General features: G+C 32.2%; 1 protein-coding gene across 1 annotated transcript; it reads left to right on the top strand.

Moving 5' to 3' along the window:
* Positions 1-5,318: 5,318 nt before the first annotated feature.
* LOC129222682 (thioredoxin-related transmembrane protein 1-like) lies at positions 5,319-27,039 on the top strand. Its single transcript, XM_054857213.1, has 8 exons — positions 5,319-5,671; positions 12,337-12,452; positions 13,677-13,722; positions 18,071-18,196; positions 20,482-20,527; positions 21,051-21,152; positions 24,441-24,620; positions 26,869-27,039. Exons 1-8 carry the CDS (start codon positions 5,517-5,519, stop codon positions 26,914-26,916), a joined length of 819 nt encoding a protein of 272 aa, XP_054713188.1. The 5' UTR covers positions 5,319-5,516; the 3' UTR covers positions 26,917-27,039.
* The last annotated feature ends 718 nt before the right edge of the window (positions 27,040-27,757 follow it).

Genomic DNA, 27,757 nt, shown 5'->3' on the forward strand with positions numbered 1-27,757 from the left:
TATAACCCTAAACAAATTTGGCGAAACCTTTCAGCTGAGAATAAAAGGAATAAAGTAAATTCTTTCTCGGTTAAACATTTTTCATTTTGTTCTACGATAATAAATTCAAGAAAATATTTTGCATACTGTCCATTCCAACTAAATGCTGCTGTAAAATATGATTAGTTAAATTAATTTAAGATTAAAAAAACTCATATTCTTACAAATTCATACAAAACAATAAAAAATTTTACCTGGTATTACGTTATCCAATTTTGTTAATCCAGACTTTTCTTGTTTACGCTTCCACCATTTAATACTTTTTTGAAAGAAATAAGAAAAACTAACATTATTTTGAGAAGCTCGAGAATACTACTAAGGGACGAATTAATTTCTGTAGCTGAAAGCAAACTAAGACACATCGATTGCGTTAATAAATACTCAGAACAAACTGCCTGTGTTTACGTCAACAGACACACGTGATGCGCAACGTGGCAATGTTTTAGGTGCAGACGCAGTTTTATAAATCACCGCAAGGTAGCGTATTCGAGCGCTGGAGTTCCGAATTGTTGCATTAATAAAAATATTTTTATTCGCAAAAAAAAAAAAAAAAATCAACACCTCTTGGAGCGATCGGCATCAAAATAGAACCAAAGCCTGTTTACATATGGATTCACATATATTCCAAATTTCAACCAGAACGTAGCATTACTTCTTGAGATAGGGCACTCAAAATGGAAAAAAAGAACGGGTGATTGCGCTACCCCCTTTTTAGCTGTTGACACCAAAATAAAATCAGCTCTTATACCCACTAAGGACTACTTGCCAATAAATTTTTCTTTCATTCCGTTCATTATTTCTTGAGATACAGCAGTCACAATTGACGACAAAAAACGTTCTATAGCTCAACCCCCGTTTGAGTTATTGACACCAAAATTGAATCAGCACTTGTTCCTGTTAATACCAACATATGGACCAAATTTTGTTTGATTCCGCCAGTAACTTCCTGAGGAATAGCAAGCACGCGTAACTCGAAAAACGTCCCATTGCTCCACCCCCCTTGGAGGAATTCGCGCCAAAAACTAATGGGCACAAGTTCACATAGGGGCACATATGTGTACTAAATTTCGTTCGATTTCATGCGGTAGTTTTTGTTGTAGAGCGGCCACAAAAAACTGGTCACACACAGACGTGACACACATACATACACACACACATACATACACACAGACAGACAGACATTTTCCAAAAATGGTCGAAATGGACTCAGCACACCTCAAAACGTTCGAATCCGTCAAAATTCGAAATTCGAAAATTTGCACGAATCCAATACTTTCTTCTATATATTAGATATAGAAGAAAGTAAAAATATGCACCAATATTTGGTTACCTATATGCAAAGAAAAATTGTCACTTTCTGGGTAAATATACAATTTTGACCTCTCTATTTTTACTTTCTTATTAAAGCAATAAATATATGAAGATTATTCAAAAAATAAGGTCTGTCTCTCCTCACAATGTATTATTTACTCCTTTGATTTTCGAAATTTTTGAAAGTGAACTGGATTTTTCTCCGGAAGCTGACTTGCTCGGAGAATTCTCGCAATGTGCCCTTCTGATGACTGATGAAAGAAATACTGTTACGAGTCCAGTCGCTTCAAGAAATTCGTTAAATGACAACACAGTTCTGGAGAAAACTCGGGAGATTTATTTACAACTATGTACAAGAAATATCATTAGCAACTGCTTAATTAATAGCAATTAGGCAAATATCAATCAACACCGTAAACTCAACGGTCACACCACATATTTAAATCAAAATGCGCGAAAACACAGCGCAAAGGCTAATACACACAGAGCTAAATACATGCTCTCCAGCGCAAGTGTTGATACTATTCACAAGCAAAACTAACTCTCCCATTCATCAAATGCCACACGGCTTTTATACTGCTTTGGAAGGTTCGATAAAATTCTACAACTTTCTCATATTTTCTTTTTATTCCATTCACAAATCTTATCATTGAGAAATGTGGGGACCGTATACTTCAGTCGAATGTTAGGGGGTTGTATGTACATTACAAAAAGCTATTTACAGGTTACGTCACTAAGAAAATTTTAGATGAAAAATAATAGAATAAACGCCTAATTTAGCCAGATTACGACAAATTAATCACAAAAATAATTACTATTTACGGAATTTGTAACAGTACTTTAGGCAGGGGTACCCAATTAAGGGGTCATGAACCCCGGACTCCCCTGAAATTGGAGATATTGTACATTCCTCTTAAATGGAAACCCTGCATCACTCTCTTAATATCATCCCCAGTCTCTTAAAGTCAGTTCAAAAAGGACAGCAGATAACACATTAATCACAACGGCACACAAAAAAAACCCGACGACGTTACGTTAGGGACCCTGTTAAGTCTAGTTCAACTAATAGTGCTTCAAAAAAAAAACTGCCCCCCCCCCCCCATCCACCTAAGAACTCAGTCCTAAATCCGCCTATGCGTATAAAGTACTTTATTTTATCAGGCGCTCAAGTCAAACCTTAGAAATATGTACACTAGGGTGTCCCAAAAAAATGAAAGTCGTTTTTTTAAAACGCATACCCTCTTATTTTTTTCCTTTTATATCAAAACCGTTGGAAAAAAAGTTTCATGCAATTTGAAGCACGGTAACCCGTGCCGACTTGCGCCTAAAGGCCTAAACGTGTAAATAGCACGTGTATTCATAAGCAAGCGAACGCTGGCGACGCGATACTTTGCGAAGCTCAAAACAACTGTAAATAGTGTACAGAAAACAAATGAAAACAGAAAAACATATGTTGGGGAAGGGGGGGGGGACTTATCCGTATCAATTTGCAAACCGTCAAACATGTCAGTACGAATACATTCCGGTGAGCGAGCTCAGTATAGTCCTTCCATAGGGAACGAAACATGGCAGTGGAATTGCAAAGTTTGAAAAAAGAAATATTTTTAATAGGAGTCGTAAAACACCAAACTACGGGCTTGCAAACTTCCCTCTAACGGACAAGTTCTGTCTGTTTTGTTTTATAACATTCGAGAAGTAAATTTAACCATCAGTGAAAGTGCAAATATCACTATTCGGGAATGCATCATCTTTTGGGAAAAGGCACGCATTCCCACCAAATCGTTGCGAAATTGTGTGAATAAACTTAAAAACCTGTATCAAATCTGGAGAGACTTACAAAAAATGCAGAGAAACTGCAAGAAGTATTCAGGCAGCGCCAATAAGAATTTTCAAGTAATTTAAACAATTTATTCAATATTGTACATGCTGATGCACTTCGGTTAATCAAAATAGAGAAAGATGGGATTTTCTTGCAACTCCAAAGAGAGCCCGGTCGACGTGGTCACTTTAAGTGGAGTGGATAAAAAAAAAAAAAAAAAAACCTGGCCGACAAAGAGGAAAGGACTCGACTTTGAGCTGTCAAAGAAGAAAACAGGCGCATTAAATACAATTCCATTTCAACATCCTCGGAATTGTATGAACCTGTACAAGAAGATTCCTCTTCGAGCTCTAGTGTAAGTACTAATTCTGAAAATTTCCCTGAAACATATAAATCAGTACCTGGAACAAGTTTGTCAGAACCTGGAACAAGTATATTAGAACCTGGAACAAGTTCCAGGTTCTGATAATACAAGTAAATATGTAATGAGGAGCGATTTTATTACTCCAAAGTCAGTTGCTGCATTGGACAGGTGGCCAAGTATACGAGATTATGTGTTTATTCTTGAAGCTACTATTGACGCACTTGGGTGTTACATTGATGAATTTCTCATAGGTAAATTTTCAATTCAAAGAATTCGAACCCAAAAGCGGAAGGAGCACGAGGAAAGAATAAAAATTAGTTTTAAGTACGAGGTACCATCTGTAGTGAATTTACCTTGGGATATGAAACTGTTGCCTGCTTTGAGTGCTCAAAAATCAAAAGAAGGTCGCTTATCTATAGTTATTTTATATGGATGTGACGGAACAACTCATTGCTGAGTCTAAACTAGATAATTCCACAGGAAAAGAACAAACAAAGGCTGTTTGAAAGGCAGTTTTAGATTGGAATCTCGAAGACAAAGTTAAGTTGTGATATTACAGTTTCCAGAACAGGTCCTTTAAGTGGTTCTTGCGCTATTCTTGAGCAAAAATTTGATAGAGAAATGCTTTCCTTTGCTTGCCGCCATCACATATATGAACTGATCTATCTCACTAAAATACAGTGCTATGGAGGAGCTGCGGAGTTGTTCCGAACTGTACCCTAACTTGGAAAATTTACTTGACTTTTACCGTGCTGAACTTACTAATATTACGCTCAGGGATGACTATCAAGAGTTGACAGAACTGCCTATCATATTTTTAGGTGGAGATACAGAAAATGAATTTAAAATAAGACCACCGGGAGTCATGCACAAAGCTCGATGGATGGCTCGAGCGATTTACTCCCTAAAACTATTATATTTAGTTCACAACTAAAATTAGATACGAAGGAAAATGAAGCATTGTTTGATGTCTGCTTTTTTGTAGTGACAATATACGTGAAACCATGGCTGCAATGCATTTTGACAGTCAAAGCACCCAAAAAAGATTTGTGCTTTTTGATAAAAGTGTGCGAAAATGTGGACACAATTATCTCAAAAGCTGCTCTACAAAAATTCATCCAGCTTTTATGGTATGGTCGATAATATTTCACTCCTTTATGTAAAAAAGACTGTCTCAAAGCTTAGTGCAGTAAACGATGCAGCTGAAAGAGCGGTAAAAATGATGCAGAACTTTCATGGTTTGCTAACAGCTGATGAGGAACAAAAACAATCTGTTACGTTGCGTTCAAGAGCAGCGGACGCTCTATCCTGACTGCAAAAAGCAAACATTGAATTAAAAAAATGTGCAGTAATGTTTCTTTTAGTCTCATATTTTTGTAAATATCTGCTTTAAATAAATTGATGTCGCGTGTAGTAATAAATTATGCAGTTAGCCATTTTTCCACTGTAGTCGCCTTACAGGATTTTAGGTCCAACTTTGACCTCAAGTCGGCACGGGTTCCCGTTATTTAATTGCAATGGAACTTTTTTCTCATGTTTCTGAGGTGAAATGGAAAAAATTTGGAGGGTATGCGTATTTGATTTTACAAATTTTTTTTTCGCCATTATATCTTGGGACACCCTAATGTACACAACTTGGTTCGTTTAATCTGTTTTAAAATCATCAAGCATCTGCCGAGTGCCCTACTAGAGTCCCTTCCCTTTGCTTGAAATCTTAATCATAGGTATCGAAGAGGAGGGATCTAAAATCACTTTTCTCAATTCTTTTCTTCGCATTGGGCCTAATATAATGTAATGTGTGTTTTGATTTATGTGATAGCTTTTCAACTGCAAATATTTTAATATTCTTCGTCACGTATTAATAAATAATTTCCAAAGTGCAAACCTCAATTGATGTTCTTAAATTCCGTTTCCTGACACCCAAAACTATATAGCATAAATTTTAACGAACATAATATCAATTGTGATATACCGAAAAGCACCATGAATTTGCAATTTAGTGTATTAATCTGTTTTGCTCTTTCAACTTTAGTAAAATCAGGAACGCATATAAAATTTTCAAAAGAATCTCAGCATTGTACTGAAATAACTGATGAGAATTGGGACCAAATACAAAAAGGACAATGGTTAATCGGATTGTAAGCATGAAAATTAAATTTTAAAATTTATTTGAATGTTCTAAATAACTGGAGCAACTTTCTTTCTGGAGAGGAAGCTTTCCACAATTCAGTTTCTTGACAAGTTTTTTAATTGTGTGGTATATGTGTAGCAATCTTGTAGGAAATAATCTTGAATTCGGCGTGGTCAGTCAAATTTTGTGCAGTGCTCATTTTATTCTGGATACCAAAGCGAGGCTATAGCATATATAATAATAATAAGTTCAGCATTTAAGCATAAATCAAACTAGCATAAACCCAACTCTCAACCATTTATTAATGATTCGCATTCCATCAATCTCAATGTTGCCACTCACATTGTAACAATACTACATCCCTTCTTTTCCTTTCTTTTTTTTTTTAACTCAAAACAAACAAAATTTTAAAATAAATAAAAGTATACTTATGTACAGTTCTTACGTGAAAATATAGTCCTGGTGCCACTTAGGTTTTTTCTATGTCGTATCGGTCGTGATAAGTTTGTTGACATTGTTGATGTTGAAGCGTTTGGATCTACCATTAATGTAGATCGATCTTCCTGTTCATCTGTTGTTTCATCTTCATTTACGTCTTCAATACCAGCTGCAATTTTCGGATTTTTTTCATTTGTATGACTGATATATTTCTTAATATGAGTTATATTTCTTCGGTAACAAACTCCGTTTGGATCTTTTATAGTAACTGCATTTCCTCTTCTTCCAACAACAGTCATCGGTATTGGTTTGAACGTAGTTGTCAATTTATTTTCTTTCTGTTGCTTCATAATTACTATGTCTCCTACATTAATGTTACTCTCTTTGGCTTTGCGTTCTTGATCTGCATATTGTCTTCCTTTATCCTTAAGAAATTTATCTTTATCTCTGATTTCTTCATCTGTGACTTTTACAGTATTTTCTCTTATATCAGGTAGCTTACTTCTGATTTTTCTTCCAAACATTAGTTCTCCAGGAGGAACACCGGTGGTAGAATGTGGTGTGACACGATACGCAAAAAGAAATTCTTGAAGTTCATGCCTCCAGTTTTTTCCTGTTGCATGTGCAATTCTCAGTCTTTTCAAAATCGTTCGGTTTTGCCTTTCAACTTGGCCGTTTGCTTGTGGCCATAAAGGAGTTGTATGATGATGATGGATACCCCTTTCTAGTAAAAACTTCTTGAAATTTTTATCAATAAATGTCCTACCGTTATCAGTCATAATATGTTTTGGAAAACCATACCTAGCAAATATCTCTGTCACTTGATTAATTAAAACTTGTGCATGTAAGGACCTTGTAATTAAAACTTCAAAATATCTACTATAATAATCCACAATAACAAGCAAATATTCTCCTGCTGGTAGGGGGCCTAAATAATCCATCGAGATGTACTCCCATGCCTCTGATGGTAATTCAGTTCGTGTCATTGGCTCAGGTGGATCTGGAATAGTAACCAGTTGACATCCATGACAAGATCTCACGAATTTGTCTACGGCTTTGTCCATGTTGTACCACCATACTTTGCTTCTTAGTAACCTTTTCATTGCTGTCATTCCCATATGACCTTCATGTGCTAATTCTAAACACTTTCCTTGAAGATCCGCTGGGCATACAATTCTTGTACCTCTCAACAGAATTCCATCGATTTCACAAAATTCATCTTTTATTATCTCATAATGTCTCTGATCTTTAGCCCAATTGTTTGTTCGTAAACTGTTCTTTAATTTCTGAAGATGGTGATCTTTATTTGTAGCAATTTTTATGTCTTCTAATTTAAGAGCTATGGGCACATTAACTTCAATAATATTACGTATGTAATTCTGCTCTTCGTTAGATCTTGCTTCATCTTCTACCGATTCAGAAATATCCAATAATCTTGATAATGGATCTGCAATATTTGTTTTTCCAGGCTTGTAAATGATTTTGTACGAATAGCTCATCAGCCTTAATACCCATCTTTCAATTCTTGCACATGATCTATGACGAATGCCAAATATTGTCTGCAAAGGCTTATGATCTGTGACCAGTTCAAACGTTTTTCCAAATGTGTAAATGTGAAATGTTTCACAGGCCCAAACTAAAGCAAGAGCTTCCTTTTCTGTTTGAGAATATCTTTTCTCCACACTACTAAGTGCTTTACTTGCATAGCGAATAATTCTGGGTCCTTCCTTCTGAAACTGGACCAACACTGCTCCGAGTCCTACTGGGCTAGCATCACAGTAAATTCTTGTACGTGAATCTGGATTATAAAATCCTAAAGTTGGCGAGTTGGCGATAATTTTCTTCAATTTATCAAAAGCTTCATTTTGTTTCGGTCCCCAGTTAAAAGATTCATCTTTTTTCGTTAGTTTTCTTAAAGGCTCTGCAATTGTTGCAAGATTCGGAATAAATTTTGCAGAAAAATTGACTAATCCTAAAAAACTTCTAACTTCACTAACTGTTTTGGGGCATCGAAAATTTTCAACTTCATTTTTATTTTTCACTGTTGGTTGAATACCTTCTTTGCTAATGTGGTGATTTAAGAACGTTATTTCTTTTAATCCAAATTTACATTTATCTTTATTTAATGTAAGTCCTTTTTCTCTTACAACATTTAAGACATTTTCTAAATTTTCATCATGTTGACTTTTATTCTTTCCATAAACAATTAAATCGTCCATATAAATGCAAATTCCTAGGCAGTTCTGAAATGTTTGAGTCATTACTCGCTGATACATTTCTGGTCCACAATTTACTCCAAACATTAGGCGTTTATAACGAAATAAACCTAAATGTGTACAAAAAGTAGTAATGTTCCTCGATTTTTCTTCGAGTTCAATTTGATGATATGCCCATTTTATATCCAGTTTACTGAACACTGTGCTACCATTTAGTTCATGCAAAACTTCATCAATTAGAGGAATAGGAAATCTTTCTCTTTCTATATCTTGATTTGCAATTCTCATGTCTACACATAGTCTCCACTTTCCTTCTTTCTTAGGCGTAACGACAATAGGTGATACCCATGGAGTTGGGCCATCAACTTTTTCAATTATGTCATGTTTCAGCAAATCATTTATCAACTCTTTCACGTGTGACCTTAAATTGTATGGTAACCTTCTTACTGGTTGTGCAACCCCTTTTGCATCATCTTTGATTGGAATTTTTAATTGAAAGTTCTTTAATTTACCAATGCCTTGAAACACATCTTGAAACTTTCCAACAACATCTTCACAACTTGAATCCTTCTCTTCAGAAGAAATATTTAATTCATTTACATTGCATCCTACCCTCAGTACATTAAGTTTAATAGCAGTCTCTTTACCCAATAATGAACTTCCTTCACCTTCAAATACAAAAAATTCAACATCTTCCAACTGTTTACCATGCATTACTTTTATGCTTGCTCTAAAAGCACCCAATATTTTTAATGGCTTTTTATCTCCATAGGAATATATCTTCTTATCAACTAAATAATTTTTGCATTTGATTTTAGATGATTTTAATCTCTCCCATTCTTTTTTTCCAATTACATTACAGCTAGCACCTGAATCAATAATCATAGGTATCTTAACATTTCCCACAATGCATGTAATATACTCACTTTTGTTATTATATGGAAGTGAAAACACAAATTCATTTTCATCTTCATTACCAGAAGAATTAAGATTTCTTACAATCTTTTCTTTCTCTTTAAATTTTTTCGGCGCTTTACAAATCCTTGAAAAATGTCCGAAAAATCCACAGTTCAGACACTTCTTCCCCTTGGCTGGACAACTTAGTGATTTTGAAATATGGCCTTCTTTCCCACATTTCCAACAAATTAAATTATTCTTTTCACGAAAATTTATTTTCTTCTTTTGCATTGAACTCGTTTTCAATCTATTAAGGTGTTCTTCTGGCGATGAAATATTTTCTATGGCTGCTGACTCCAAACGAGACTGTTCATAGGAACGACATAAAGCTTCAGCTCTTTCTAAAGATAACGCATCTCGTTCATCAATTAATTTAATTCTCAGTTCTTTATACGGGCATTTCACAATAATTTGATCTCGAATATGTCGATCAATTTCACTCTTTACAAATCCGCATAAAACTGCTTGTTGGCGAAGTCGAATTATAAATGAATCCATACTTTCATTTTCCCTTGGCGACATATCTCTGAATTTTAAACTTTCAAACGCTTCATTTCCGGAAACCGCAAATTTCCGTGTTAGCATAGAAACGGCAGTCATATATTCATCAGCCGGTTCAGTTCTATACTCTTCAAGTTCTGTCAATGTTTCAAAAATATCTTGAACATCTGTTCCAGCATAATGCAATAAACAAGCTTTCTTACGATGTACATTAGTAATACCTTTGGCTTCAATAAACAATTGAAAAGATCGCAACCATTTTGTCCATCTGATAGCTCTTGTACCTTTGTCGCCAAATGGATGAAATTTCGGAATATCTTCATATAATCTATCCATCTCTTTCAAAATAAACCCTTTTTCACTGCTTTTCGCAATTATTTAACTCTCGTCGCCAAAATATAGCATATATAATAATAATAAGTTCAGCATTTAAGCATAAATCAAACTAGCATAAACCCAACTCTCAACCATTTATTAATGATTCGCATTCCATCAATCTCAATGTTGCCACTCACATTGTAACAATACTACAGAGGCCTAGCTATGTTAGTTGGGAGATTATTGTAGCTGAGACTTTGCAGATTTTTGAAGCGTACAATTTTTTGACACCGAAGACTAGGCTGTAATGCATTTTGGTCTTGTCGATCAGTAAAAATGAGAGCAATTTGTGCCCAGAATTTGACAACCTCTCGAAAGTCTGAGTGATTAAAACATTCCTAGGTTAGTGCTGAGTTTATGACTTCAAACTTTTGCTACTGTGAAAAATATTGTCAAGAATCTCTGTTGTGGAAATTTTCCCTTTTCAGCTTTTAGCAATTTGAATCTGGATTGTTACACAGTGAAATACTGTGAGATCATTGTTTGTGAAGAATTTTTTCGGTTGTGGCAGGGTTGGAAACTGGTTAAATAACCGGTAAAAACTGGCAGAAATCGGCAAAAACTTAAAAGTGTCTCTAATACTCAAGTAATCACTAAATGATATTCATTTAAGTAAAATAAAAAATTAAACTTCACTTCATCATTTTAAAAAATAAAATCCTATGCTAGTGCACTTGATTTAGTTTGAAAAGAGAATTTTCCAATTGCAGATGCTCGTAATATTTGGATTAATCTAACAAAGAACGAAAAATCATATGGGTGCTTAGGAAAGATCAGTGACATACAGAATTAAACAGACATTACTGATTGTGATTTGCTCGCTTATATGCTACATCTAAACTGCTTGTGATTGAAATTAACTTGTGCTTCAAGAAGAAGGTTCCAGAATTTTACTTGCCAATATTAACGTAGATTTTCTACCTAATGTCACAGCTTTGCAAAAAAATTGGCCACATTTCTCAAAATTTATTTTTTCCCTCAAATTTTTACCATTACCCCAGTTATAGTTGGTCAAGTTTAAAAAAATATACAATAGAGGAAAGTTTCACAAACATTGCTTTTTCCTTAATGCATGGTCTGCTATCTCTTCTGTATTTCTCATTTGTACATATTAAATTGAAAAACTGTTTAGATTTTAGAAACCACCTTTTCCAAGGGGCAACTGCAGGGTCCAAATAATGTAACATTTGATTTTGAATTGTGATAATATTGTAATTAAATTGTGCTTTGGTTAACAGCTAATTATTTTTTCCATGCATTTTCAGTTGTATATCAATAATTAATTCTTCATTTTGTGAGTTTTTGCCAGTTTCTGCCGCAAATGTGGCAGAAAGTGGTTTTTGCTATGCCGGTTTAACTGGTTTCTACCAGTGGTTTTAACTGCCTCGGCAGAAACTTGCCAACCCTGGGTCCAAGCTCAATATATCTAGAGACGTTATCATAAATTTTCTAGTCCTGAAATGTCAAGGAGAAATAGTCGGTGACAATGAGCTTGGCTCATGTTTAGTGTTTTAGGTTGATAAATGAACCATTCACAAAACAAATTTACATTAATTCAAATTTTATAAAAGTTCCATTTTTAAAATTAAAAGTGCTTTATTAACATGCAGCATGTGAATCTAAAATAAAGTTTTTCACAAGGACATTTCTAGTCATGTGACAGAAAGATGTTTTGAAAATGTTGCACATATGTGGCAAAGCTAATATTAACTTAAATTAAAAGTAAGCTGCTTATTTATTTTTCCAATAGAATGGGTTTAACCCCTAAAACCCTCCTTTAGGCAAGGACCTTGTGAGAACTCCAACAAAGAAGCACTTGCAGAGAGAGCATTTTGTATTGCTGTGTGATTGTCCTAGAGATTTAAAGAGTGATTTTTTAAAATTTCTCCGTCATATTTCAGAAATATTTAGTAAAATATTTTTATATCATTCAAGAATATAATGTACAGATTTATGGACAATTTTTTTTTTTTTTCTTTAATTTCTACTATAAGTTCCTATCCTCAACTTAAAGGTAGTTTCACAAATTACCTTTTGCTCATTGAAAAAGAGAATCAATTTCTGATCTTCTTTTATAAAGCACAGTGAATTACTAAGTTCAATGCAATGCAGTGTTTAAGTCATAAGTGGTATTGCTGTATGTAAGTATTGCTTTCATTAAGTTTTAATTTTCTGATTTCAGCTTTGATAAAGAAACGAAAGAAAGTCTGGATTTAGAACAAGAATGGGAAGCCATTAAAGTTTCAATTAAAGATCCAAATATTCAAGTTGGCAAAATATTTGCTCCAGACAATCCAGGTAAGGAATAAAATTAATATTACAGAATAGATAATAACCTGTTAAAAATATCAATAGAATAACTGAACCTAGATTGGATTAAGTCACTTTTTCAGGATCTCTTACTTTAAAGTCTGATAAGAAATAGAAACTCTTCAGACCTGGATCTATAAATTTTGCCCCCCCCCCCCCCCCCCTGCAACAATTCTGTATGGTCCTCAGAATGAAGCAGTATATATTTGTAACTTTAATTAGTCTTAGTGAATGTTTTTCAATTCTTCTTTTTTTCAATTTCTTGGACTGCTGGGCCCTTTAAGAGACATACCCCCCCCCCCTCCCCCGGCACTGCGGGGTCTGCGGGTACGCAGATCCGGGCCTGACCATGTTAGAACTAAGAATTGAAACTTAGGCATCATGATGGTGTCTGTAATAAGTCTTTAGACATCAAAGTGAAAAATCTATGTGCCATTTTTGATAAAATCAACAATGTTCGAGAGGTTACAAAAAAAATAATATAAATAAAATGCATTAACAAGGAAAAAAACAATACAAACATGCATTTTTAAAAATTTCAAAACTGAAGATTTTTTTTTCTCTCTACGTCACATCAATTACAAGTTGTGATCGCAATGCGTTGGACAAAGACAAGGCTGGATAGGATCCAAAATTTTATCTGTTGAATTTGACATCCAAGATTGAAAATCTGGACATGAAAATAAAGATGTCAATCGCAAAATATGTCTAAGGACCAATTTATTTCTAACAATGAATGAAATGATGACAGAAGCAAAAGAAATATTTGTATTTTTACATAATAACCCTACAAAGTTTAGTTTCGACTGAATAAGCTCTTAAATATTGCTTTTATTCATTGGTAATTTATTTCAGCTAAAAACAGTTAATTGATAAGTGTCAACTAAAAGATAATAATTCTTAATTTTATTTTTTTGGAAATGATTACTGTTTTTATGATAACACTTATGCTTTTTATTTTATAATTTATTATTTGAAATAAAAATTTCTATCATTCCGAAATTTTTCTCTTGTGACAAAATGAGCTGTTTTCAGTTTTAAAAAAAACATCAACATATACCATACAAGAAAGCAAGTTCTTATTAAATGAATTAAATAATTTGACAGTGCAATTTATACCTAAGCTAGCATCCTATTGTCAAAATGAATGATCAGGTTTTAGTGTGGTCATTAAATATTTGTTCTTACTGAATTTTTTTCCATGTATTATAGGTCTTTACGTACGTTTCTTAGTGACCGTATTTCCGAAAGTTTTCTAGTAAGTTGACTTTAATTATGTTCTTTATCGATTAAGTTTCATAAAATCTAATGCATATATTTTTTCCAATGGAAATTCTGTGTAACCATAAAATAAAGTATAGATTTATCTCTGACTTCATGTGTAGCAAATTCTCTGTAATTTTCAATTAGTTTGGTGGAAATCTGCCTGATATAGTCCAGAATTCACTGATGTATAGAGTGATGAGTCCTTGTTAGTTTGCTTTTCTGTTGCCAGTGTATCTGTATACCATAGTCTCAGTAGCTTAAATCTGGATAATTCATACCAATTTAATGAAAAATATTATGAAGTCAAAATGCAGAAGAGAACTTTTTCCATGTTGCAAAGTTATAGTTTATATTAATTAAGGCATGCATATAGTATCAAAACTAGCTCAATCCATTTTTTAAATTTTACAAAAACGAAGAAAAATTCCCAAATTAGGATTTTTTCAAAGAAAACTGAGTTTTATAGCAATTTTTGGCCTGTACCCGCTTTGTAGCATGATAGTATGCTTCAAAAAATATAAAATTATCTTCTTTACTAATAATAAAGCTGAAAGTCTGTGTCTCTGAGTGTCAGTACGCGCATAGCGCCTAGGCCCTTCAAACGATTTTCATGAAATTTGGCACATAATTAGTTCATGGCATAGGGATGAGGACCTTGAAGCGAGTTTTCGAAAATTCGATTTTGTTCTTTTTCGATTCCAATTTTAAGAATATTATACCGAGCAAATTATCATAACGTGGAGGAGTAAATTACCAAATTATCATAATGTGGAGGAGTAAATTACCAAATTATCATAATGTGGAACCGTAACATGGGCGAGCAAATGAATATAGCAAATTGGTGAGACATTCAGCATCCATTATTTGTAAATCTACAGGCAAACCAAATGACCTTTTAATTTTCTACAACTGCAAAGCCGTGCGAGTACCGCTAGTAAAAGTATAATAAAAAATAACACTTTTAAAAATTCACAGATAGAGCTGTTTTGATATTAAATGGTGAACTTGATAAAATATAATGCACTATAATGCTTGTTTCAAATATGCTGTACTAATTTTACTTTTATATTTACAAAACCAATGTTTATAAAATATAGCTGAATAATACTGATATCCAGCATATATATATATATATATATATATATATATATATATATATATATATATATATATATATATATATATATATATATATATATATTAACTATTTTCAAAATCTTTACTTCAATTTCTGTATCCTATATGTTTTAAAATGCATTTAAATTTTCAAAATATTTTTCAGATAGTTTGTTAAGTACGTTAAAATTCATATATGGACATGAACCTATAATTACCTGTTTAGTTTTTTCGAATCTTTTTTTGAAACTTTTATATCAGACATGTGTATTGCAACTTTGGCCTTAAAAGAAATATTTTTTTCATTGAATGCATGAATTTGTTTTTGTGACTTTGTTCTTCAAAAATAACTCTTCTGGTAGCATGCATAGTTAGTTTTCCAGGAGATACCTAAATTTTGAGCATTTCTCCCGATTGTTTATATAATAACTATATAGTTGTTGCAAGCCTTTACTTTAATTTCCCATCTCTTTAAAATTTCTCTTTGCCCGTTTTGCCCATGTGGCAACAGTAAGAAATATTTTGAGTTTAAATTAAGATTTTTAGAACATAGTTGAATTTATGATTGGAGTCGGATTTTATATTTGTTTGAATCCAGAGAATTCTTCACCATGTTAAGAAGAAATTACTAATATTTTTATGTATTGTGAATTGTAATATTTTTTAAATAGCTATGTGTACATAAATAAATGTTTACAGTGTATAGCTTCTGAATGTTTTTTTGAACCTATTGAATGAAGCGAAATTCAGATTGAAGAGAGAAATGACAAGAGCAAGGAACTTGTATTTGAAGAATAGTAAAAAAAAAATCTCTATTTTTCCCTAAATAACAATGAAAAATGCAATATTGTCATGCATCACAATTATGTACTAGATTTTTTTTTTTTCTTTTTGGAATGTTTGTAGGCATGCTAGTGCTTATTAAAAGATTAATGCCAGTGACTTCTTTTGCAATAAGACGTGACCTAAACTATTTTCAAATTATACCCTAGCATAGCACTTTTGCAGCTAAGAAAAAAAAGCTAAATTCCATTGCACCTAACTTTTTGTATCCTAATTTCAAAACTTGTAAACAGCATAACTTAATATTGTATGACTGCACAGTTTTTTTATCCACTAAATAATGCTTATTTCAGTTCAATGTAGGTTTTTCATTGTAACAGTTTATTTTGAACAAGGCAGTGTCCACATATCAGACAGGTTTTGCAGACCCAAGGAACTGACTGTTTCATGAAACTGATAGTTTGTGACAAGAACAAAGGAGCGAGTTACAAAATGTGTGACATCATGCATCTTTTCTAGGAAAACTAGCTGCGTGCCCGGCGTTGCACGGGCTACCTAAAAAATGTAAGAGCAGTCCAGTTGATGCTTTTGTAGTACACTGACACTAGTTTCTAACGCGTTAAGGAATAAATAAATGCGCGTAAAGCAAGGTTTGCAAAACACCAGTAAAACATATTTTTGCCAAAACACTTCATCAACGTTAATAATCGTTATCAATGATACAAGTTATGAGTACATTTTCAGTCAGCACAAAAGGGGAAAATATATGCATTATCAACTATAATCTTTACTCACGTTAAACTGAATTACATCTGATAGATTATATCGGAAATATTTATGCACAATAACAATCCGCTTTTTACATAAAATAGTCTACTATCCGGCGTTGCCCGGGTGTTTATTAATGCAACATACCACTCAGATAAATATTTGGATGGATTCTATCCACATGGTCGTACAAGAATTACATCAATCAGTTTTCCAGGTACAAACCCTCAAAGAACTCAAATAACTTGTAAATCACTCATTTACTTTACGACGTGCACGGTCCTCCTCGAAAATGAAAGTTATGTCATGTGACAACAGGCTTGAACAAAAAAAAAAAAAAAACCAGCAAAATTTTGCTGCAGATTACGGCAAAATAATCGAAAAGTAAACAACTTAAACACCCTGATTACAGGAAAAGCTTCAAAACAAAAACAAGAATTTTACCTGAGCAAAAAAAATGGCAACAGATCTTTCATCTCAATGATTTTCTTCACGCTCACATACATTTTAATAAAAGCATTGTTGCGGAAAGTTGAGATGAAGCACTGAATAATAATTTAAATGGAGGAAAGCCTTCGAAAAATAGGGATTTGATTTTGAAATCTAAGAGTCATAATTAATAGTTTTTAATTGATATCTCCGCTAATTATTATCGGAGGATTATGTTAAATAGCCAAACATGAAGACGGGAAGATGACGAATCCATCGATACCTGGTTCGATGGTCAGTTCACTGTCGTTCGGGAGAAGAAGCTTGGACATAGATAGATAGATAGATAGATAGATACTCAGATTTTATATGTATAAGATGTTAAAAAAACAGCTTGACAGAGACAAAAGTTGAAAAAAAGTGTAGCATCTTATATATACGGACAACTTATAATGCTTTATTTTCACATAGGTTATCCTTTTGCTATAAATATAACACTTAGATTAATATGGTAATAACAATATTACAACTCAGAGTTTCACGGCTAGCATCAGTAGTATAATTACTTTCCAGGTTTGTAATCCATCCAAAATATTTCTGACTTCTTCTGAGCACAAATGACCTGAACATTTCTTTGAATTTATTTTTGCTCTGAGGAATCTTGAGACGTGTCAGGTGATATATCATCCCAGGGGTCAATTCGGATGCAATTTGGGCCCACTTTGTGGCTCCTTCACAAAACTCTGTATAGTAAAAACAGCCACTTCACAAAATTTTATTTGTAAAAACAGTTCTTCCATCAATTTTAAGCTAAATCAATTGCTCTGAAAGTAAAACATTTTATGCCAAAGAGATTTCAGATTAGATTTGTTATAGCTAAACATTCTTTATACAATATGACAGGATTTTTGTCACAAAAATAACAACCAAAAAATTCTTAAAAAATAGTCCTTTTTTGACAAAAAAAAAAAAAAAAAATGCAATTTTTTTTTCCTCACAAAATGCGGACCTAAAAATAAAACCTGGATAAACCTAGATGGCCCTGGTAGAATCATCCTGCATGAACCACAGCCTACAATTTGGGAAAGTGGCTATTAAATCAAAATTGCATATTTAAGTGTTATAGCTTCTGTTTACCATTTACATTTTGCACTCAGAAATATGCATTTAATTTTATAATGCTTTGATGTTTATAGTGTACCTGTCATGTAGAATTATACCTGTATACATACTTAATTTTCTAGCATTAAGAATGGTGTTGCCCACATAGTTCCTAAGGCTGATAAAGCTTCTATAAGTAATGTTATTGCTGAAAAAAAGTGGAGTGCACTGAAAACAGTTAATTTCCTTAGTAATCCATTTTCTATTCAGTAAGTCTTATGATTTCATCTTTAATATATTTTTCCTAACTTCATATTTGAAATTTAATTTCTGATTTAATAAGAATATTCGTATATCTTTACATTTTGACATTTTGTAATGCTTTTTGCAGTTAAGTATTTTATCTATATCAATAAAAATCCAATGCTTTTGTTAAAACATTTTAAATCAAGAATAATTAAACAATATATTTGATATAAGTATATGTAATTGTTGAACACAGAATGAGAAAAGTATGGAAATAATAAAGTTGTAATACCAAATAAAAATTAAAAACTTTTTTGAGGAATAGTAAAGAGAGCGAAAGTAACTTAAGTGAAAACTGGACACAACGTCCAAACGAGCTGATGTGTGCATCACATGACTTCCTTTTACTTCAATTTAATGTCATTTCCCTATTACTGGCAATTTTAATGTGCTTCAATAGTTTACTCTCTAAATGTCAAAAAAAGTCGCCAAATTTAAACCAAATTTAATTTAAAAAAATGCCAAATTTGTCACTAAGTTGGCGACAAAACTTGGTGACCAAAAGACTGGCGATATATCACTAAGTGTCTGCCAAATTATAACACCACTTGAGTTTACATCGAAATTAACGATGATTTCTCCCAAAAGGGGGCAAAAGACCCATATAGAAACACCCGAATGCTACCAAAAGGGGAGGTGCGCAACCCCCACTATGAGTCTACATACCAAATTTCAACTTTCTAGGACTACCGCTCTTGAGTTATGCGACATACATACGCACATACGTACTTACAGACGTCACGAGAAAGCTTGTTGTAATTAACTCGGGAATCGTCAAAATAGATATTTCACGTGTCTAGACGTTCTTAGGCACCTATCCACGTGTGGTTGAGTCGAGAAAAAAAACTCACCATTCATTCGGGGGTGAGCAAAATGGAAATTAAGGCCGAATTTTTAGTGAAAATTTTTTTGCGAATACAATACTTCCTTTTTTGTAAAAGGAAGTAAAAAAGGGAATAAATGAAACTTGAATTCATGTCTAAGAAATTCAAATAACATTTTTTGCAATCAAGATTAAGATAAGAACCTATCCACAAAAAGAAAAAAAAGTGAACATTTCGAAGAATAATCCAGCTTGCATCTGAGAATACCTTTGTTATATTTCTGATTTTTTATAAATGTTTAATTTTCTTCTAAAATAGGGGGGGGCGGTGGAGTCGGAGGGAAAATGACTGGCTCTGACTCCGGAAAATTTAGAGCCCTCGACTCTGACTCCTCTACCCAAAATCAGTCCGACTCTGACTCGTCAAGCACTGGCAGAATTGTGGATTTGGAGGTAAAATGGCCGACTCAACCTGTTAGAATTTCAAACCGTCGACTCCTGACTCTGACTCCCTTACCCCAAAATCAGAAGAACCCCAACTTCGCAGCCCTGCTTAAATGAGAACAACAAAAAATATTGGTTCATTGAATTTTATTTATTCATTTATTTCATGTTCAAAAATTTTATTCACTTTTTAGTCCTCCTCCTTTGATCTCTGACTTTGTAAAATTAGCTTTGAAATGTTATGCCTCTAGTATAATAGCTCATTTTATGGAGAATAAAAATTGCGTGCACTTCAGTTTGATATGTAATTTGACCAATTTCCAAAAAAAAAAATGTTTTTCCACAAAATTTAAATATTTTTGAGAGTGTCATTTGAAAATTTTGAAAAAAAAAAGGATTTTGATGTACCTTTATGAATACATCTAAACGTTTTCAAAGTGGGACTATGAAGAGATCAGTTACAGCCAAGTTGCATCAGTAACAAAAATTACAATAAAATTTCCTACATTATTTGCTGTAGCTACTCTTTATGGTCCCACTCTGAAAATGTTTGAATGTTTTTGTTAAAATGCATTAAAAATCATGTATTTTTTTCGTTTTCAAAGGACACTATAAATATATATACTTTTTCAATTTTAATTTTCAAGTTTTAAACTTTTTTACATTTTTTTTTTCAACGATACATGAGTAGAAGTACAAAAAAAAAAAAAAAAAAAAGATTTTTGAAAGTTTCATGAAAATCTGAGATGGTCAGGTCCAGTACCTTGTTGATTTGATATAGAAGGGCTCATATCACAATGTCGGGTTTGAACTTCAAATCAGACAGTGGGGTTTTTTTTCTTTTAAAGTCCTTTAACTGAATTTAAAGTTTTAAAATGTTAAGCCTTAATCATTCTTCTTGCTTGCATCCTTATGTACATTTGATTAACCTTAGTTTAGATGTGTGTATTTGTGATTTTTATAACTTTAATTTTTATTTAGGATGTCTTTACTGTCCCACTTGTTTGTTTATGCTGTGAATCTTTATGTAAGTTACCTTTTTTTTTTTTTTTTTTTTTTTTTGTATTGTGAATTTGCTTAAATAACACAGTCTTGTCAATAATTTAAATTTTGTACATTCCAATTGCATATTTGTCAGCAAAATATGGATGAAAAATAATGCAATAATGAAATTATTTATCTTTGCATGATCTCTTGTACTGAATTTTATAAGCAAACCTATGCAGCAAGTTTTCGGTGGATTTCTTTATCAAAGCTGTTTTTCTTTTCATAGGGATGAAATTTTAAGCCATTTACCACTGTTAATATTATTTTTTTGATAAAAGGACTGCTCCTTTCTAATATTTTCAAGTTTAAGGAACTATTGAGTTTTTTTGAGTAAAGGAAAGGTTAACTTTAAAACAAATAAACTCTTTTAGAAAATAGCTTATAACTAAGTTTTAGTGTTTAGTTGATATATTTAATTCAAAAACCACTTTTTTTTTAAATTAAATGCATGAGAATGAAGTTTTGAATACTATGCACTTAAGATTTATTTATTTCTGCTTTAGAACTATGAACACTCTATTGTTCAGAAATTTGTATCAGCACCAAGTGCTACTGATGTTGTTTTTGGCTTAACTTTCATTATTGTTGGAACATTTCTTGGCTTGGTAAGTAAAAGCATAAATAATATCTCTCGATATCTATTTTTGTTTTTAAATGTAGACAGTTGCATTTGTTGCATTCTTTAATATAGTTTATGTTGAAAAAAAATCATTACACAAAGGTTGAACACAAGAAATAAATATTAAGTAGCTGGACCTGTACAGAACTTCTACTTTCTGTTAAGATTGCGCTCTACCGTGTACTACAGAGGTGATAGTGAACCCAAGTAAAATTTTCTGAAGAGAGAAATTTTCAAAAGCTCACCCCCCTCCCCATTGTCAAAACTCTTCAAATATGCATACAAAAATAACTAAATTCATTGGGGGAAAAAAATTTTAAAGGTTTTTTTCTTTTTTTTAAAATAATTTTTAGTTATTGAAAGTTTTGTCAGCCCAAAACTTATGGAAATGGCAACCCTCAGATCACAAACGCACCTTGTGTGCTATTAAAGCTGTGACTTTCTTGCTCAACTTCCATCATCAAGCTTAATGACCACAGTTGCAAACAGCATTGTAAAGACAGTGGTTGTAGCAGGCGATGACTATAGTCATCAGAGTTCAAATGATGTATTTTTTGTCAGCTCCTTTCTGGCACTAAAAGAAAGGTATGGTTGTAACCCTAAAATATAGTCATAACTATATTCTTACTGAAAGATTTCAATTACTAACTAAAAAGGCATTTTTTTACCACAGTATAGAACCCCAAATCCAGAATGCTTGAAATTGCGATTTTTCCGGATTTTGGATTCCGACTCAAAAAACTGTGAAACTCTCCTGTCATGCGGTATTTGTCACGTTTTTTCTGTTTCCACTAAAGTTTGAGAAATTTCTTTTATTTTTTTATCAATCCATACATTACTTTTGATTGTTATGCAATGTGCCAATCTATACAATAAGTAAATCATATTTTTATTAAAAATAATTTTGTACTTTTGTTCAGTACTCTTTGTTTTGCACACTTATGAAAATAAAAAAAGAATTATCGTTTACTAAAAGTGGATGTTAAAAGATTGCTGCACAATTGCAGCAAAACGCATATTTACGCGCAACAACTGGCATGTAATAAACATTTAAAAGGAAACTGAAAGTATTGTGTTTTTAACAAGCAATTGCTGAACTTTAACAATTTTAAAGTTTTAAAACTGGAAAAAAAAAAAAGATTTTTTTAAGGGGAAGGGAGGGTAATAATGTTTGTACACAGCAATAATGTTTGATGTCAAAGCTTAGCACTTTAGTCCAGTTTTTCTCAGATTGTCAATGTAAAGAAAGCAAAAAAAAAAAATAATTTAAAAAATAATATAATTTTATCGCACATTGGAAAAATGAAAAAAAAAAAAAAAGCTTATTAAGTGTATAAAAATAATGCCAAACTCTCCCTAAACTGTATACTGTATACTGATATACTGTAACATAAAAAGCAAATGGTGTGCATTTTATAGTTAGTAATCTGTTTATAGTGGTTTGTTTGAATCTACTTCTAACCAAATATTTAATTCCTTGGATTTTCTTCACTAGGAAAACAAAATTTATTTCATGTTTGAAATCATGCTGAGTTTGTTTCAAAATTACATGGTTATGTTGCTACAAAATCCATTTTGGTTTATTTTTAAGTTCATTCATTGTCCACTAATGTTCTTATTAAAAGCTGAGATTATCTTCATGACATCCCACGTTTCTCAATTTCAATTTACTTACATAATCAATTCATCTTACTTCAGTTTGTTTACTACAAAGCACCATTGTTTTTAATGATAAATTCTATTTTAGATTGAAAATCCTTTTATTTTTTTTTAAACAGATTTTAATTTGCATTGTTTTGAGGTGAAATGTTTTCCAAAACTACAATTTTAGTTTTACATTTTGTATGTTGAGATGTCCATCTTCGTTAGAACTTCAAGTGTCAGTCATATTGGTCAATGAATTCCATCAACTATTATATTCAGTCTTTATGTTTACATAAACAGTAAATGCAAAACCTCTTTGTGCCAATGGGGGGAAGGGGGGGGGAGTTGCTAATTTCTCATGTTTTGGAAGTATTCAAAATTCCCTTCGGGTTCAAACCGTGTCTTTACATTTCTACTTTTGCAGAGTGTGATATCATTTTAATAAATGATGCAGAAGATAATGATAAAAAATGTATTGCATGTTGTGTATATTCAAACTGATTGCAGTTTGAAAAATAATATACTGATAAACATTACAAAGACATTAAACAAATTTCCAAGAGGGTGTGTGTCCCTTGTTCCCTGTGCAGAATTATTTCATAATTATTGGAATAATTAATTTTGTAAGTACAATGCTGTGCTATAAGTTTTGCATTAAATTTTGTTTAAATTTATTCACTCATACCCCATAAGAGTAATAAAAATGAAATGGCCAACTACGGGGCCCATACATGACCAAGCACTGGATTTTTTATATGCCCCCGACTACTGGTGCATTTTCTTATATTAACAATAGGTTAGTTTTTGAAATAAAAATACTTTTATTTCTGAAACATTTTAGTGAATCATTATCAGAAAAAAAGTAGCCTAAAGTTTACAATTTTTTGTGGTTGTATTGATTTTTAAAATTTATAGATAAACAAAAATCAACAATCGAGCTCAAATGTCCCACTACTGAAGCTTATACTCTACAAATAAAATTTAAAATGCAAAAATAGCTTGATTCAGAGATTGAGACTGGCCATGGTATTTCATGGTGGCCCAAATCAGATTTTAGGGGAGATTGACCAGCAGACTACCACTGACTTCAAACAGTTAATGTGTATTTTTATTCTCTTTTACATTTATTGTTATTTTACTTATTCATTTATTTATTTTTTCCAGTTATTTCTAAAAAAGAACCTAAAGAATGTTTTGTTTTGAAAAGTCAAATCCCTTTATTTATTTATTTTTGTGCCATAAAATAAAAAAAAAGCAGTTGTTGCAGTTGAAACAATTGTTGGGAATGGGTACGAAACTGGTAATGACTAGCACAGAATATAAAATCTCTCCGTGAAATATATTCTACTGGCAAACTTCTAATTTTCTAATTGTACCTTAGATTATGAATGTGATGACCTGGTAATGAGCTCTCAAACCAGGGGATTTTATTTAAGTTTTAGATACAATCTTGTTCATATGAAATTGAAATGACTTAGACGATGTACTCTTTTTAAAAATAAATGACACTGCTTTTTTATAATGAAATTTTTTTAAAAAAAATCCTTAAGAGGGATTTAATTCCAGAGATTCGCCTAAACCATTTACGACTGGTAATATTCAACAGCTTTCATTTGTTTCATTTCTCTAGCTATTGACTTGTGCATTTGGTGTAGTTCAAATTTTTTTCATGGACTCCAAGGAATATGAAGACTACCCCAATGGAGAAAAAGAAAGTGAAGATGCAAGTGAAAATGTATCTGAAAAGAAGAAAGCTTTAAAGGAAACAAAAACTAAAAAGAAAAAAGATACAAAGGAAAATCAATCTGAAGTAAGTACCAATGTTTTAACTAGAGCATTAATATTTCATCATTGAAAAGTGGGTTAGTGCATAAGTATAATTTGGGAAAATGGGAGGACAAAATCACCCCACACCTCAAGCACTGCATATCATATATATTATTTCTCTAAGATATTTTTTTTTCTGTGGGAACAGCATAAACAATGCTTCATTAAACGGCATCATTTTTTAAGAACTTTTTCACCGTTTTCGGCAAAAAATAAAGAAAATTCATATTTTGGTTGTTTTGTCGAAAAAAAATTATTTCAGGGTTCGTACGGGCCATGGAAATCCTGGAAAGTCATGGAAAAAAAATAATTAAGTTTCAGACCTGGAAAAGTCATGGAAACTTAATATTTTCATTAAAAGTCATAGAAATTTATTTAAAGTCTTGAAAAAATGTCTTGGGCAGTAAAAAAGTATCAATAGCTAAAAGAGGGCTAGAAATGTTGAGTGGTTTAGTAACATTGCATATAACTTGAACAATCTCAAAAACAAATCTGAGTTTTGGAATCCAATTTCATCCGCTTCTGTAACAGTCACTCGCCTTTTCTTGTAAGGTGATTTTACTACTGAGGCATCACTAATTTTGAATTCACCATTATTTTCAGCACTTTTTATATTCTGTAGTAGCGGACTTGCACGTTTTTGATTTTGCCACGCCCCCTCAAAAAGTAATTCAAGAGCACCCGATTAAGCACCCGAGTTCATTTCAACTACTTGTAAAAAAAATTCATTATTAAATTTATTAGAGTTTTTTGTTGAAGGGTTTAGAAAATGAAGACTTAAGTCAGGAACATAGAAAAAGGGGAATTCTAATACTCTTAAAACAGTAGTACCCAACATACAACTCGCAAAACTGATTGTTGTGGCTGAATTTACTGAAAAACGTGGCTTTACTTTAATGAACGAATATACTGTCAAGTTACATCGGTAATTGGATGCACTATTGACACCAAAGGGCAATGATTTTATGAAGTGAATTTATTATTAGAAACTTAGTAATGACTCATTCAATTTTTTATCAATTCTTTGCTATTCTTCCCTATTTATTAAATATTTGTTAGACATTTAAACAACAGTGTTTTGCATTCACTATATTTTTACTTTACTTGAATTTATATGATAAAGACAAATAAGAATAATTGATAAGTTTCTGGAGTGTGCACTGATATTTTTGAATCACAATTAAGTGCTCCAATGAGGTAGTGGCTCTCATGTAAAAGTTTTTCTAATGCCCATTTCCAAAAGTTGGCAAGTTTTGCATTAAATAGTACTATTCTCTTTGTATAACAAGGTCATGAAAATTTTTATGAAGTAATGAAAAAGTTTTGGAAAAGTCATGGAATTTTTTTATCCAAATTGAGTATGAACCCTGTTATTTGTTGTTTTTAGTATGCACTGCTTCCACTCATAGCATCCTAAATTGGAAACCCATCGTCTCATTTGATTAGAGCCTCATATTAGTAGTGCAAAGGTCGTGAGGTCTAATCCCCATAAGCCGAAAAGTATCGTTTTAGTGACTTATTTTCTTCAGCAGAATTATAATCCAAATTTTAAGGAATATGTAATCTAAACTTGTAGAATTCTGGGCCAAAGTTCTGTTATTAAATTCAGAAATCAAGGCATTAATTTCAACATGGTATTGTTAGAGGTTGATAAGGACAAGAAGTTTCTCAAAAGGTTGTTCTCGGAATTCAGATGTTGCTTACAAGTAAAACACAAGCATTCCTAGATCATTTTGGTGGCCAGAATCTATTTTTTGCTCAGTTTAACTAATGATTAATAGATAAGGCTCATGTTGTGCTCAGATGACACCAATGGTAACAATACAAATAATTCATTTTTGAGGATAAAAGCGGAATTAGAAACAAAAGTTTTTTCAGAAAAACAAAAAATCTGAAGCATACAAATCTTTTCTCGTCTTTTAAGCTAATCAGTTACTAAATGGAAAACTGATGTAAGAAGTATATTTTATAGAAGAAAAACTTTAATTTCTCTATTCAATTATATTCTGATCATTACATTCTTTGTCTACTGTTAACAGAACATCGATTTCTTTTAATGCTGGTTATTGTTTTTTGCATTTTCAAAACCAACTTCTTCCATTAACGACCACTTTTTTGAAGAACAGAGAGTCATCGCCACAGAGAAGTTTCACTTAATAACAATCATGTACTGTTTCTACTTCTGAATTTATGTTATCTGTAAAATTTAATTTTTTTTTTTTTTTTTTTAGGAGGAAGACTCGTCAGAGAAGTCTAGTTCTGTGCGGAAAAGGAAATAAATCTTTGCATATATTTTTTTTTACAGCAATGACTATTATATAAATTCCAGTTTTACAAGCTTTCTGTTCGGTGGGTATTGTATGATGATTTGTTTATAAAATATTTTTACAATAATAAAATTCTCATAAAAGTTTACATCAGTTGGAATCAATGGATTATTATAAAATAAATTTGACTGATATGATGCAATGTACATACACAGACATAAAAAGTAATTGAAACAGTGGAATGGATATTCAACATCAACATAATTTAAAAAAGGAAATACTTAGTTAAAAATAGAAGTATTAAGTTACCTCTAACAACTTTTCTTTTTTTCATTAATATTTCAAAGGAAAAAAAATATGAATGTCTACATAAAAGTCTAAATTATTTACTTTTTATGTCTGCTTATAAATTGAATTGGGTAAAAAAGAAAAAAAAAACTATGTTAAGAGCTTGATTTTAACAGATAGTAAAAAAGAGGGCAAAAACAAGCTGTTTTTGGATCCATTCTTTTCTCAATTGTTTAATGAAATTCTAAAAAGCATTTTTGCCAGTTTCATTCTTTGCTTCAACTGAAATTTTGCTTAGCTAGGTTATCCTGTCTCCTTTGATCTGTAATAATTTAAAATGGATTTCACATGTCTTTTCAGTTTTTCTTCATTCTTTCTTATAGTCCTGTCAAAACCATACTCTAGATCAGGGCTGTCCAACTGATGGACCACAAACTTCTTATTCAGCATATTTCTTTTTTCGACATTGTATGATATCAGTGGCGCACCCACGGAGGGGGCTAAATTCTGTTCTCCGCATTTCCGCTGCTTTAGTTAGTACTACACTCTTTCTCGCCAAAAACTG

This window comes from Uloborus diversus, chromosome 5 (assembly GCF_026930045.1).
Source record: "Uloborus diversus isolate 005 chromosome 5, Udiv.v.3.1, whole genome shotgun sequence".
Lineage (NCBI taxonomy): Eukaryota > Metazoa > Arthropoda > Arachnida > Araneae > Uloboridae > Uloborus > Uloborus diversus.

Bases quoted from the DNA above. Each gene is read 5' to 3' on its own strand.
- LOC129222682 (XM_054857213.1), top strand. From the start codon at position 5,517: ATGAATTTGCAATTTAGTGTATTAATCTGTTTTGCTCTTTCAACTTTA. The intron at 20,528-21,050 runs GTAAGTTACCTT...TTTCTGCTTTAG, and splicing joins TTTATGCTGTGAATCTTTAT to AACTATGAACACTCTATTGT. The intron at 24,621-26,868 runs GTAAGTACCAAT...TTTTTTTTTTAG, and splicing joins CAAAGGAAAATCAATCTGAA to GAGGAAGACTCGTCAGAGAA.